General features: G+C 40.3%; 1 protein-coding gene across 1 annotated transcript; it reads left to right on the top strand.

Annotated features, from left to right (window-relative positions):
• The first annotated feature begins 658 nt into the window (after nucleotides 1-658).
• Nucleotides 659-5,140, top strand: LOC139738128 (uncharacterized). Its single transcript, XM_071648789.1, has one exon. The coding sequence runs from the start codon at nucleotides 659-661 to the stop codon at nucleotides 5,138-5,140; it is 4,482 nt and encodes a 1,493-aa protein (XP_071504890.1).
• The last annotated feature ends 11,195 nt before the right edge of the window (nucleotides 5,141-16,335 follow it).

Here is a 16,335-nt window from a genome sequence, read left to right as displayed (position 1 = left end):
TGGTATAGCCAATGCAGACGTCGACTACAGTATCTAAGTTGAGTGCTCACACTAATGATAATTTTTATGTGATTGCATAGACTTAATGCCAAGCTCCTTCACAAGGCATCATTACCCTGTTGTAGAATTTACACATGAGTAAATAAACAAAGTGGTGTTAAACGGTCAGTCAAACATTGATTTGTGTGCACGTGAATTCAATCGTGTTTACATCATGGGCCTATTAAGTTTTAGTGTGGCTGTGTAGCGATAACGGTAGTTATTATTGCTATTAGTAGATGAACTAGCAGGTCTAAAAAAAAATAAAACCACAGAGTGACAAGGTGTTAGGTCACTATGTGACAATTTTGGAGGTCCCACCGAGACCTGCTAACGTTAGATCTATGTTAGGTGGTGTAAGACACAGCCATAGGCTGGTAAAGAAAATTAAAGGCTTCTTTATCATGTGGTTGATTTAAGGTGCTATGTAGTTGAGCATGGTATTGTATGCAGTGTATGCATGTATTAAGGTGTCTACTGGTTAAGAGTAGACCTGGTTGAGGTTGTGTCAAATTCGCAGTTAAAAGTCTGAGCGGAGTATTCAGTGAATTGTTGTGAATTGGGAGTGGATTTTTCTCCTGGTTGATGTTCTTTTGGTTGGCTGTTGTTGGATGATACGATGGCAACTCCAGAACAAATTAGAGACTTTGCCACCCTTGGTAGGGAACTTGGTTACTCCGGTGGAGAGTTGAATAGTTTCGTGAATGCTCGTTGTGATGAGGCTGCAGAGAAAATGCGGGCTGAGGAAAGAGCCAAGGTCCGGGAACATGAAATGAAAATGGCTGAAATGAGATCGACAAATTCCAGTAGTAGTACGCATGTGGATTTGAGTGGTTTGCACTTGAAAATAGGCAAGTTTGACGAGAATCGGGATAGGTTCGATGCCTATATCAACAAGTTTGAGTTGTTTGCTGACAGTCAGAAGATCCCTACTGAATTCAAGGCCTTATATCTGATTTCTAATCTGAGTGGCAAAGCCCTTGAAGTGGTGAACAGAATGGAGCCTGCTGATAGAGATGATTATGCAAGAGTCAAACAGGAGTTGATGGTGCATTTTCAGTTGACTGAAGAAGGGTATCGCAGGAAGTTTAGGACTGCACGGCCAGAGAAAGGAGAAAGGCCACATCATTTTGCGACGAGGCTCAGAGGGTATCTGGTGCAGTGGATTGAGTTGTCAGGGATCGATGAAGAGTATGATAAGTTGTTTGATCTAGTCCTACGGGAACAATTTTTGAATAATTGTTCGAAGGAAGTGGTGGCATTTTTGAAAGAAAGGGATTGTGATTCAATGGAGGCGGTCAGTAAGAATGCTGATGTGTATGTAAATGCACATGGTGTGCACACATTTGGACAGCAATCAAAGACATCTGATCAGAATCAGAAATGGGGAGGTTCAAAGCCCTCACAAGGTGGTGTGAAAAACACACCAGGCAGTCCGAAACCCCCACAGCGCCCATTTGAAGTGAGGGGAAGGAATCAGCCATCACAGGGTAAGAAGACCCAGTATGGGGCTGGGCGCGGAGATGGCCCGAGGGGTTGTTATCAGTGTGGGAGTCCTACACATTTGAAGAGGGATTGTCCCATGGTGCGTGTGAAATCAGCTCAAGCAATGGTTGGTACAGAGGTGCTAACTGAAGGATCAGAAATGACACGGTCAAACATGGATGCTAGCACGCCGTCAGCTGGCAGTCCAGGAAACTCAATAGGTAGTTTGAGGTCAAATGACGGGGGTGGCAAACAGCCACAGGCAACAGGGCAATCAGCTGCGTGCATGCCTGTTGGAAATCATGTACCCTTGGACGGGTATCAGAAAGTTGAAAAGCTGGGAATGGCTTACGGACAAGTAAGTGCGATGATGAATCGTATGCCAGTTGTTTCAGGCAGGTTATATCCTGGTGAAGTTCCAATTTCAGTACTCCGTGACACAGGATGCAGTACATGTGTTGTTAAGTCCAGACTGGTTGAGAGACATCAGCTGACTGGGAAGTGTCAAACAGTGAGGTTGATTGATGGAACAGTCAAGCAATTTCCAGTCGCCAAGGTAGAGTTAGACTCTCCATATTTTTCAGGTGAGATTGAAGCATTGTGTATGCCGGATTGCTTGTGTGAAGTGATTGTTGGGAATGTCACTGGTGCACGTGAGCCCAATGATCCAGATTTGAAGTGGGTGCCCAGAGGGGGCAAAGCATTGAGTGACGATGCTGATCAGGAGGATGATGGTGGTAGATACGTCATTGGAGATGGTGAGCAAACTGTAGATACCAAGGTTGATGGCGTTGACAAGGAAGAGGTTGACAATCTTTCTGAGGTGAAAGAAGATGATCCACAGGTGATGGCGGTCGAAATCCAATCTCAGAAGGAAGACCAGGTGTTGGGCGAGATAGAGTGTTCAGTCAGGAATGATGACAGTGGAGTGCCAGCTGTCATGGCTGTGGAGACACGGGCCCAAAAAGCACGCAGTGCAAAACCCAAGAAGGGGTTAGTTGTGGTCGATTCGGTCAAAGTCGCAGATCCACCAGAGTTTCGTCAGAAACAGAAAGATGACCCCACTCTTCGAGCATCGTGGGATAAGGTTGGTGTGACTGATAATTCCAGGTATCTGTTCCGGGTAGATCAGGGGTGCCTATTGAGGCAGGAAAGAGATCCGGAAAACCCGACAGAGGGGATTGGCCCAAAACTTGTTGTGGTGCCAAAGGCATATCGTGCTGATATCATGCATTTGGCACATGAGTCATTGTTTGGCGGTCACTTAGGGATCAACAACACATTGTCAAAGGTAAAGACACAGTTCTTTTGGCCGGGCATGTATGAAGACATTGCCAATTTCTGCCGATCATGTGATGTATGTCAGAAGACCATCAGCAAAGGCAAAGTACCCAAGGTGGAGTTAGGTAGACTACCAACAATCGAGGTACCATTTCAGCGTATCGCCATCGATTTGATGGGGCCGTTCACTCCCTCTGAACGTGGTCACACCTACATATTGACAATTGTAGATTATGCCACGAGGTATACGGAAGCGATTCCGTTGAAGTCAATAACGACAGTCGATGTCGCAGAAGCACTGGTGACAGTGTACAGTCGAGTGGGTATACCGCAAGAGGTTATGTCTGACCTAGGACCCCAATTTGTCTCTGACTTGATGAAAGAAATCTGCCGGTTATTGTCAATCAAGCAGTTGACAAGTTCCCGATACCATCCCATGTGCAACGGACTAGTGGAACGGTATAATGCTGTGGTGAAATCGTCTTTGAAGCGGTTGTGCACAGAGGAGCCACGCCAATGGGATAGGTATCTTCCTGCCCTTTTGTTTGCTTTGCGAGAGGCACCAAGCTCAAGCCTGGGTTTTTCTCCATTTGAATTACTATACGGTCGGCATGTGAGAGGACCCATGGAGGTTTTGAGAGAGCTGTTGACAAACGATGCTGTCGAGCCAGAAAGAAAGAGTGAGTATGAGTATGTCATCGAGTTGAGAAAGAGACTTGTTGAGTCATGGCAGATGGCACAGGAAAATTTGAAGCAGTCGGCAAAGCGATACAAGACCTACTATGATCGAGGTGCGAAGAAACGGAAGTTGAAGATCGGAGACAAAGTCTTGGTGTTACTGCCGACGGAGCAAAACAAGCTCTTGGTCAAATGGAAAGGGCCATATGAGGTGGTCGGTGCCAAGTATGACTATGACTACGTAGTGGATGTAGATGGCGTGAAAAAGACATTCCACATAAACATGCTCAAGCGATACTTCAGCAGGGTAGCAGAGGAAGAAACTGCTGGAAGTTGTTTCGAGGTGTGCCATGATGGTGGTGTAGATGAGTTGTGGAGTGACGAAGGCATGGAAGACAACGATGACGAGTTCACTGAGATACCAGAGATGCCTTGTCCGATTCAGAGAGAGTTCGTTGAGGATGTACAGCTGGATGTTTCCCTAGACGAGGTGAAACAAGAGCAGATCAGACGATTATTGTGTGAGTATCAGGATGTGTTCACAGATGTACCAAAGAAGTCAAGTATTGCAGAGTGCAAGATACACTTGACCACAGACGAACCGGTGCGGTCACCACCATACCGCGTACCCCAAGCGTTGCAAGGTGAAATCCAGAAGGAGGTTGAGATGATGATGAAATTGGGTGTTATTGAACCATCTGACTCTCCCTATGGTCATCCGATTGTGATGGTAAAGAAACCGGATGGAACCAACCGTTTCTGTATCGATTTTCGGCGCCTTAATAAGGTTACGGTTTTCGATCCTGAGCCGATGCCGGTGCAGCAAGACTTGTTTGCGTCACTTGCAAAGAGCAAGTATTTCAGTAAATTGGACTTATCAAAGGGATACTGGCAGCTCCCTTTGAGAGACTCAGACAAGGCCAAGACAGCGTTTCTGACACCGATAGGACAATTCCAATTCAGATACATGCCATTTGGACTTGTCACAGCAGGGGCCCAATTCACGAAGATGATGAGAAAGCTGCTATTGGGTGTTCCCAATGTGGTGACCTATATTGACGATGTGCTGGTGCACACAAACTCGTGGGAGGAACATGTGGCCACACTCTCAGCCGTGTTGAGTAGACTGCGGGAGGCCAACTTGGCAGCTCGACCAACCAAGTGTGCGCTGGGATTTCAGTCCATAGAGTTCCTTGGCCATGAGGTGAGTGAGGGGATCCTACAGACGAGCGAACGTCTCACAAAGAAGATTGCCGAGGCCCCAAGACCGGTGACCAAGAAGCAGGTCAGATCCTTCCTAGGCCTTACCGGCTATTACCGGGATTTTATACCCAACTATGCCGATGTGGCATTGCCCCTCACAAATCTCACGAAGAAGGGAAGTCCCGAGAAGGTGAAGTGGGGAGAAGGCGAAGAACAAGCATTCCTCGGATTGAAGAAGAGCTTGATCAAGCCACCCATTCTGCACCTACCCGATGAGACCAAGGTATTCAAGCTGAAGGTCGATGCCTCAGACACTGGCCTAGGTGCTGTTCTAATGCAAGAACGGGATGGCGAAGACTTCCCAGTGGCTTACGCAAGTCGGAAACTCCTTCCGAGGGAATGTCGTTATGCCACTATCGAGAAGGAGTGTCTTGCGATTGTTTGGGCCTATTAACTTTTAGTGTGGCTGTGTAGCGATAACGGTAGTTATTATTGCTATTAGTAGATGAACTAGCAGGTCTAAAAAAAAATAATAAAACCACAGAGTGACAAGGTGCTAGGTCACTATGTGACAGATGATAAAAGTGCTCTTTGGCGGACTGTTAATGAAATACTCAAAAAGAAACCTACGGAATGTCCTGACAGCATTACTCATAACGATAATGTTATTACCAATCCTGACCAAATTGCAAATGTTTTTAACAATTTTTTTTGTTAATGTTGGTCCTTCTTTAGCAGCATCTATTCCTACAAATGATACAAAGAATTATAAAGATTATTTATTCGAAAGTAATCAAAATTCTTTGTTTTTTACTCCAATTAATGAATCGGAAATTATTGATACTGTTCGATTTTTGAAATGTAGTAAATCCTGTGGGTCTGATAATTTAAGTGTGAATTTGTTGAAAAAAATAATTTACCCCCTAGCAGCCCCTCTCATCCATATATTCAATCTATCCCTACTCAACGGAAATTATCCAGACTCCTTCAAAACGGCCAAAGTTATCCCCATTCATAAAAGAGAAGATCCCTTAATGGTGAAAAATTATAGACCCATTTCATTGTTACCTGCAATATCGAAAATTTTAGAAAAAGTAGTTTACAAGCGTCTCCACTCGTTCATGATTGAAAATGAAATATTAAATGCGAATCAGTTTGGTTTTCGGAAAGGATTTTCTACCGATTATGCTATAATTAAATCTGTTGATAATATTATTGATGCGCTTTCTAAAAAGGAGCACATAATTGGAGTTTTTATGGACCTTAGTAAAGCGTTTGACACTATTGATCATGATATTTTACTTGAAAAATTACATAACTATGGTGTGAGATGGATTACTCTGTCGTGGTTCAGAAGTTATCTAAGTCATCGAAAACAACATGTATTTAAATCCACTCACTCAACATATTCTAACGTGTCATGCGGTGTCCCTCAGGGATCTATCCTTGGGCCCCTACTCTTTTTGATTTATATCAATGATATTATCAACCCCTCTCCTCGTTTAAATTTCATCTTATTTGCAGACGACACCAATGTTTTTTATTCCCACAAGGACATTGTAACACTGGTTGACACATTAAATACGGAATTAAGCAACATCTCGAAGTGGTTTAGAAGTAATAAGCTTTCATTGAATATTGATAAGACATGTTTTATACACTTTCATACGTTGCAATCCCAACCCACCCTTCCTCAAAGTATTTTTATTGATGGGTTCTAGGAACAGTACCCCCTGGAAAACCACCCTCCGGATAACTACCACCCGGATAATTACCCCCCAGGACAATTCCCCCCTAGGGCAACTACCCCCCGGACAACTACCCTCCAAGGGCAATTACCCTCCAGGGTAATTACCCCCTAGGACATCTACCCCCCGGACAACTACCCTCCAAGGGCAATCACCCCCCAGGGCAATTCCCCCTTAGGAAAACTACCCCCTGGATAACTACCCCTCGGATAACTACCCCTGGATAACTACCCCCTCGGATAACTACCCCCTGGATAACTACCACCCGGATAACTACCCCCTGGATAACTACCCCCCGGAGAACTACCCCCTGGATAACTACCCCCCGGAGAACTACCCCCTGGGTAACTACCCCCCGGAGAACTACCCCCTGGGTAACTACCCCCCGGAGAACTACCCCCCGGAGAACTACCCCCTGGGTAACTACCCCCCGGATAACTACCCCCCGGATAACTACCCCCCGGATAATTACCCCTCGGATAATTACCCCCCGGATAATTACCCCCCGGATAATCACCCCCCCCCCCCCCGGATAATTACCCTCCGGATAACTACCCCCCCCCCGATAATTACCACCAGGATAATTATCCCCAGGTTAATTACCCCCTCCTCCGATAACTAGACCCCAGATAACTTCCACCCGATAACTACACCCTCCGATAACTTCCCGAGGATGATTACCCCGGATAAGCAAGCCTACAACTCCCCCTCCCCTATAACTATCAAGACGAAAATTACCCCAGGACAGTGCACCACGCCAATTACCCCCTGGGTAACTACCTCCCGGGTCATTGCCTCCCCCCCCCCCCATCTTACCTTTAATAAAAAGAATATCATTACTACAGGAAACGAAGTTCTTTGTATTATTTGCCAGGAATCACGGAGATGCCATACTGATACATCATTTTATGAAAACAACATCTTAAAGATTTACGATTTGTATCGTTTGCACTTAGGACAATTTATGTAAAAGCTTAATTTCTCCCTCTGTATTTTGACTCTATGTTAATAAAAAACGAAGCTGTCCCTTCATATCCTACCCGGTAATCCAGTAAATGTCAATGCCTTTAACCAAACTATTTTCGCTAAATCTGTATTTTCTTTTACTGTTCCGAAATTTCGGATTTCTCTTGATAGTATAGTATAAAAGAAGTTTTAAGTTTGAATGCCTTTACCATTGAACTAAAGACATTTTGAAGAAATGTTACACTTCAGAATGAGTTAAACTTTTTGCAATATTTTTTAACCACAATTGTCTATCGTTTACCACAACTCCATGTAACACTTCTTTATTTTGAGGAGCTTATATCTCATGCCTCACGTGCCCTGGTTTTGACCCATCATCTTCCTCTTCCCTCTCGCTTTTCTCTGTCCACTGTGAAGGTAGTCTATTCCTGTCATTCATAACTCACCTTTCCTCTTTCTCTCATTACAAGGGATTTATCTCGTGTGTGTTCATGTGCAGTGCACTCCCGTTAAAACGAAATGCTCAGGACCGGCAGTTTTTTTTTTTTTCGTTTTAACGAAATTTCGTTGTAACCGAACAAATATAATATGCAATGTATAACGAAAAGAAGGAAACCACGCATAAAAAAATTTTGTTTGTTGAATCCTCATCATACGCTGGAAAGCTATGTGAAATGGGAGAATACCTTTTTAATTTCGTTTAAATATTACATTTTAAAAAGAGCATAAAGTTGTTTGTGTTGTCACACATGTGTAGAAAATGACGGTGTAGGATTTGGTTACAGTTCGCTATTCCAAAGGTTCTTTTCTTACTAAAGTACGTTACTCCGAAGACTCCTTATTCCGAAGTTTCGCCATTCCCGGGATTCCGATGGTTTGTTTATGTGAAGGTTCGCATTTCCGCAGAATCATCATTCCGAAAGTTCATAATCTAGATCAAAATAATATATTGTTCATTTTCCGAAGGTTCGTTGATCTGAAAATGAAATGAGGTTCGTCATTCTGAAGGTTTATAAATCAAAAAGAAAAAAGAAAAAGGTTCACTAGTCAGAAAGTCCGTTGTTCCGAAGGCTTTTTCATCCGAAAATGAAATAAGGTTCGTTATTCCGAAGAAATTTTGTTAATGAAAAAAAAGATGAGAAAGGTTAGTTATTTCGAAGATTTATTTATCTTAAGACGATTATAAAGATTGCAATTCTTAAGTTTTGTTAGTGTACTCTCCTTTTTCCACCATGGATTAACGATACTTTTTGTAATGTTCCGATTAACGAACGTTTTGAATTCCTATCATTTTCGGACTAACGAACCGTATAAGAATAAGAATAAGGACCATATTTTATTATCGAATTAACGAACCTTTGGAATAACGCCAAAATGTGCTTAATAACAAACCCTCTTTCATTTCCGAACTAACGGACATTTAGTTGTATCAGAATCTTTGTGTTTTGTATTAAAGGACTTCGGAACAATGAAACAAACCTTATCTGAATTCAAATTATTTTATTACAACAACGCAAGTTCCCCTCGGAAACTGTGCGTGATACACGGAGTGAACATTTAATGATGCGTTCGCTCATGCAGAGACGCTTTAATAATGCTTGTTCCGCTACGCATTTTCGAATGCGATCCGCATTTCGTTATAACGGAGCGCATTTCTTTTGTTTTTCTTTGTCAGTGGCGCTCAGAAAAGACTTCGTGATAACGAAAATTTTGTTATAACCGTCTTCGTTATAAGCGAATTTTGTACCATAGACTTTAATGGCGATAATTTTGGGACCAGAAGTTTTGCTTCGTTATAACGAAATTTCGTTATAACCGTGTTCGTTGTAACGGGAGTGCACTGTATCTTTATTTGTGTACTTCGTCTCTGTCTTAATTTGCTTTCTTTGCATTGTTTCATCAATTTTGTAACTATTTTACTGTTATACCGTTAACGCTCATTTCAGAATTGCCCTACTGCATTATTGGGCATATTAACAACTAGTATATCAAGGATGTGGGAAGAGATTGTCACCTCCTTGGTATGATCACTGCAGAACATTACCTCCCTTGACAATTACTCCTTATTAAAATTAGGCTCCAAACAATCACCCCTCTTACAATAACTCTCCCCCAGAAAATTACGTCTCTCATTGTTATTTTCGAACACATTAGCTATTTGAATTGAAAAAAAAAACCCAACATTTTTTCATATCGTCTGGTTTTGGTCGAGACCTAACTTCAGGTTTTAAACATCTTTTGGGTGAGATAATTAGAAACCCCTTACGAAATATTAAAGAGCATGTTATTCCAAGAAGGATTCAATTTTTTGAGAAAAAAAAATACTCTTGAAATGGCCGGGATAAAACAGAGCAGCCCTATAATGTAAAAAGGATTCTGTCAACTACAACTCTCCCTAGATCTATTCAAAAAGAGGGTGCAGGACAAAAGACTTCGTTAACAACTAGGGGTGTTTTGTACAAAAAAAAATACCGTTAAACTCGTAATATTTTACTCTTTCTAATGAGACTAACTTATATTTGAACTGGATTTCCTCTTAAAGTGTCGAGAACATTTAATTTGAAAACTAGCACAATTCTACTTGTATGTAAATCAAGCTGTAATTTTACTCTCATGACAGATTAGGGCACCTTTTGATAAAAGTTGCCAGTTATGACATCTTGTTAGTATCTAATAATTTCAATAAAACCATGGGTTCTGCTTGATTGATAAGCTCGAGTCACTGACTTGTTACCATGGACCTGCTTTGATCGACCTACAACGATTGGTAATTGTGTGGAACTGACAGCTTGCCAGGACTGATAACTTTCATAAAACCGTGCCCGGATCCTATCAGAAATTACGGCTTTATATCGAAGAGTCCCTCGCTAATGTTAAGGGAATATGAATTGCAGTGAAATCAACTCTCCTTTTCTTATGTTTATCGTCTATCATGTGTTATAACGGTAGAAAATAAATGACAAGCCAAAAGAGTGATGACAGTGTAAGAGAAAGGTGCATCTTCTGATATGGTGTTATGAACTTATGGAAAATATACGACGGGTGGTAACTTTCGGGGGGCGGGGAGGGAGGGTTGTCCAGTAGGTAAGTATCAGGAGGGGGCGGGGGGGGGGGGTATTGTTAATGGGGGGGGGGGGGGGTAGTAATCCGGGTGGTAGTTATCCTGGGGGTAGTTATCCGGGGAGTAATTATCCGGGTGGTAGTTATCCTGGGGGTAGTTATCCGGGGGGTAGTTATCCGGGGGGTAATTATCCGGGGGTAGTTATCCGGGGGGTAGTTATCCGGGGGGTAGTTCTCCGGGGGGTAGTTACCCGGGGGGTAGTTCTCCGGGGGGTAGTTATCCAGGGGGTAGTTATCCGGGGGTAGTTATCCAGGGGGTAGTTATCCGGGTGGTAGTTATCTGGGGGGTAGTTATCCGGGGGGTAGTCATCCAGGGGGTAGTTACCCAGGGGGTAGTTATCCGGGGGGTAGATGTCCTAGGGGTAATTGCCCTTGGGGGTAGTTGCCCTAGGAGGGTAGATGACCGGGTGGTAGTTTTCCTAGGGGGTAATGGCCCTGGAGGGTGATTGCCCTGGGAGGGTAGTTGTCCGGGGGGTAGTTGCCCTAAGGGGGAATAGACCTGGGGGGTAATTATCCGGGTGGTAGTTATCCGGAGGGTAGTTGCCCAGGGGGTAAGTGCCCGGATACGTTATTGATGATATAAACATTTGCTGAGAAACATTCAACCAAGTTCCTAGGAGTAACCCTAGATAGCAATCTAACTTGGAATACTCATGTTCAGAATATTACAACAGCAATATCTAAAGCAACTGGTGTTTTAAGAAGAATAGAATATTTAATTAATGATCAAACTTTAATTATGTTATACAACACTTTATTTTTACCATATGTAATGTACTGTAATATTGTATGGGGCAACAGTAGCAAAACAAAATTGAACACAATTTTTCTTCTCCAGAAAAAGGCTCTTCGTATATGCACACATTCACATTTTTTGGCTCACACTGACCCCATATTTTATCGCCTAAAAACTTTGAAGGCCCATGATATACATTTATACCTAACTGCCATATTTATGTATAAACACACTCGAAATGCATTACCATTTTTTCATAATACCCTAGTAACCAATGACCATATTCACTCATACCCTACCCGTCGTTCCCATGATTTTCACTTAAGTAATCCGAAGCTTTTACTTGCTCAAAAGTCGATTAGACATCAAGGTCCGGATACATGGAACACTCTTCCTGAGGAGTTGAAACAGTGTGCCTCCTTGTTTTCATTTAAAGCAAACTTAAAGAAGTACATTTTATTACAGTATATTTCAAATATGAACTAAAAAATAAATTATATAACTAATGTTGGTCTCCTGATAGCAACAGCGCATATCGTCCCCTCTTTCAGTAAACCAATTTCACTATTCTAAATTCCAGCCTATCTGCTATTGTGCACCCTCAAGCACCTGCACACACATTCACCACCACCACCATCACACACCAGAGTTTATTTTCCCCTGCTACCTTCGCAGCAGAATTTATATTGTTACGAATTTAGTACGTCCTTATCTTTTCCTCGGGCCGGCCATCTTTTCAAGCAATGCTTATAATGGTGGCCCTCTGCATAATCGTTTCTTAACTATAAATGTTATTCTTATCACTGCTGCATAGACATGCATACTGTATATTAAATTTCTTTCATATCGTTGTTTATGCAAGTCAAAAGACTGTGTTAAATTTACTTTACATATGTCCTACATGTTCATGATTACGTACTTAATATGTATCGTGGTTTATGCAAGTCAAACGACTTTGCGTTGAATTTACTTTGTATATTTCCTGCATTTTCATGATTATGTAACTTATGTATATTGATTTGCAGAAAATAAAGTATCTATCAAACAAACATAATAGACTGTATAATTATTTGACAAGGAATAGTTTGCTTACTTCTCAGCAGTATGGATTTAGGAAAAATTGTTCCACTGAATTTGCAATTATTCATTTATATGATAAAATTTTGAAGTATATTGACATTAACAGACATGCAGTCGCCATTTTCATGGATTTGTCGAAGGCTTTCGACACTTTGTCACACTCGATATTGTTATCAAAGTTACAGTATTATGGCATTAGAGGTATACCCTATCTTTGGTTCAAAAGTTATTTGAGTAGCCGGAAACAGTTTTCTGTGTACCAAGGTCACTCATCCAATCCCAAAATTATTTCATCAGGTGTACCCCAAGGTTCGATTCTGGGACCATTATCATTTTTGATTTACATAAATGATCTGGTCAATTGTTCACAATTTTTTGACTTTGTTTTATTCGCTGATGATACGACTTAAATTGCCTCCCATCAAAATTTTGAGATTTTGGTCAGTAGGATTAATATTGATTTGGATAGAATATAATTGGCTTGTTTGTAATAAATTATCTTTGAATATTTTGAAAACGAAATTTTCTGTCTACAGAAACAGACAAAATAGAAGATCATGTTATGATAATGTCCAACTTTATATTAATAATACTTTGATAGAGCAATGCTCTGTTGTCCAATACCTTGGGGTACAACTCGATGACTGCTTGACGTGGGATTCTCATATAAATTTTGTCTGTGGTAAAGTATCCCGGATTGTCGGAGTTATGAATAATCTGAGAAATATATTGCCTTGTAATGTCCTTTTGTTATTATACAGCGCTTTCATTTTACCTCATATAATGTATTGTAATGTGTTATGGGCCTCGTTACATCCCTTTAAAGTGTCAAGAGTGCTACGACTCCAGAAGAAAGCACTCCGCGTTTGCGCGAACACTCATTATCTTGCTCCGTCAAAGCCATTGTTCCGCCGCTTTCACACATTGAATGTCCATGACTGCAATGTCTTACAAGTTGTTTCTTTGATGCACAGGTATTTTACCAAGAGCCTTCCCCCTTACCTCGCCGAAATGTTTTGTTTGAATGATAAAGTGCATAGTTACAACACCCGTCAGTCATCCAAATTCCACCGCTGGAAAATGGAAACAAACATCCATTCAAAATCAGTTCGTCACCTTGGTCCGGTCATTTGGAATTCACTACCGTCCAGTATTCGAAATTCACAATTTAACAGGTCTTTTAAAAAACAACTTAAAATATTTCTCCTCGCTAAATACTAGCTTCACATTTCTTCACACTTGATCCCCTATTTGTCTAATTTACCCAACACTGCGTTGCATTTTCTGTTATTTTCGTGTTTTCCAACTCCTTATAGTCAGGTGATCCCATCACTGCAAGCCCTCGAGGCTTTTACGGGACACCTTTTTCTTTCACTTTACTTCAATTCTCCCCTCTTGTTCTTGTTCTTCTTCTTTTTTAAGTCTGACTTTTTCAAAAGTCTGACTTGGTACTATACTTTATTGCATGATGACCTATTTCATCCCTTTGTGAATTGTATTGTGAACTATGTTATATTTCGTCTTTTTAACTGTATATACTGTAAAGGTAGAAAGAAATAAAGGAGAGTCCTATGCTCTCGGTCAATCAAAAGAAAATCAAAATATGTGTTTAATCAATCAATGAATCAATCAGCTACGTTCGCTTCTCCATGCCCAGGCTATTTCATCAGAGAGGTTTTTGTTAAATAACGAAGCTGAATTCACCGTAAAAGACTGTGACCATGGATAGACTAATAATGACTTAAAAATGGCTATAGATGCGCCTGCCGTTGGAGGCGGTGGTGCAACTTAGTTGAATACGGCCTGTGGATTTCCAAGGGCATGGATGCTGCCTGAATGATTATGATGACGCTGCCCACAATTATAGCCCTGTCTTCTAAAGAATAAAATCATAATATAAAATTAGATTACATCATATAAATCAAGAAAAATGGGTAAAGATAACTTTAACGGCTGACAAGCCAAATGAAGAGATTCCACAAAAAATCACTTTTCTAGCATAGTGAAAGAACACTTAACTTAGCATTTTCAGAATGCAGGATAATTGCTATCCCCACATAATTACGTCAGTATCATGGTGATGGAATGTGTAATTTTCATGACTTTTTTTTTTTTGGGGGGGGGGGGGGTATTCCCATTATATTTTGTTCATATCGTTGTGCACACATGACGTCATATCCTCTAGTAGTCTCCACATCCAGCGGTCCCAACACCAACACTTTGAAAAATTCATAACTTTTGCATCGATTGTCTGAATTTCCTCAAACTGTCACTAAATCCACATTTCTCTTTTGGCTTTGGTTTCGTTTATTTCTGTTTTCTGAAAAGACTGCTCTGACAAGCATCATTTGAGGTATAGAGTAAAGATATAATGCACATTTATATGTATATGTATATATATATATATATATATATATATATATATATATATATACGTATATATACATAAAGATGAATTCATGAACATATCTACATATGTTGCACAGCCTGATTCAAGGTATACCTCGTGATACCTAATGTACATCAATGTGATTTGTTCAGTTGCCTTCTCTTGTATATATATATATATATATATATATATATATATATATCATTAAATACACATATACAAATATATGTACATTCTTATATATTGATATATATGTATTATATATACAGTTTCCATTACCATGATGAATGGTATTCATGTTTAGCTGTCATCATTTGTTGCATGCTGCATGCGCTGCTTGGAATCTGCGTCTCATGTAAATACATATCTCGAATTATTTGCTCATAAATCCACAAACGAGTACTGTTCACGAGTCTGTTCTCGATAACCAAAGATTGGATAAAGCAGAAGACATCAATAATTTTGCAACAACTTCGTTTAATTCAAGATTTTATTCATTAATCATACAAAACAAAATAGAATTCCATAAAGATTAAAAAGAGCTTAAATCAAAAGTTTTTGTTGCATTGAAACATTTCCTTATTCATTGCACAATTGTCAATACAATAGTACAATATATAATAGTATAATTATTTTGTATTTACTGTAAAGAAACTTGTCTCAACGCTAATTCAAACCCGTTGTTTCACATTATATAGAACATTGTCGAATGTGTTGTTCCGGTTGTCTATTAGTTAGAGATGAAATGATTGCTTGATGAAAAAAAAAAATAAATCTAAGACCTATATTAAACACTGAAAGTACGGAAAGCATTTTACTTGACAATTCGACTTGCATGTAAAATGCGTAGGTCCCCTTGTCATGTAACAACAGAGATACCTTTCGTAAAGCTATTGCCGATGTGTTAAACAATCGTTTATCAGGAGAATGAAGGCATTATTGGAGACGTCAGTGTAACATTTCTACCAGTAACAAGGTAATGACACAATGAGATTGATTAATTCACAACCTTTCTCAACTTCAGAAGATGCAAAATAGAGCCGGAACATTAATTTTGAAAGTCAACCCTTATTCCCATGTTACTACCAGTGATGTGTATTATAGCTTAGGATGGAATACAGTAACCAAAAGACAAAAAAAAAATCGTCTGCTATTATTCATGTTTAAGATTATGAATGACATAGCCCCCGAATATATGAAAGATATGTTTAAGTACAAGACATCACCATACTCTCTCCGTAAACAAAATGATTTACAGTTACCACGGGCTAAAACTGATTATCATAAGAGATCATTCTCATACAGAGCTGCAGCAGCGTATAATAACATACTTAATGATTTACGTCAACTTTCCTCTTTACCCGCCTTTAAGTTCAATTTAGACCGAACCGAAATCCTTTCCACTTCATTTTTTTATATGCTCCAAACCTATGACAAATTTGCAATATATGACATATTATTATATGTAGACACAATGTAGTAATCTATTGTACCGTTCTATGTGTGTTTGTGCCCTATTCTATTCTATTATCAGTCCCTGATTGTGTGAAATTTTTTGTAAACAGGGCCCCATGGAAGACCAGAAGTGACTATCATTGTCACTACTGAAA

The sequence above is a fragment of the Diadema antillarum genome, unplaced genomic scaffold (assembly GCF_040938485.1).
Source record: "Diadema antillarum isolate AM-2024a unplaced genomic scaffold, OU_Dant_1.0 seq00000723_RagTag, whole genome shotgun sequence".
Taxonomy (NCBI): domain Eukaryota; kingdom Metazoa; phylum Echinodermata; class Echinoidea; order Diadematoida; family Diadematidae; genus Diadema; species Diadema antillarum.
The sequence above is the reverse complement of the archived record's forward strand: the minus strand, read 5'-3'. Positions and strand labels throughout refer to the sequence as shown.

Bases quoted from the DNA above. Each gene is read 5' to 3' on its own strand.
- LOC139738128 (XM_071648789.1), top strand. From the start codon at position 659: ATGGCAACTCCAGAACAAATTAGAGACTTTGCCACCCTTGGTAGGGAA.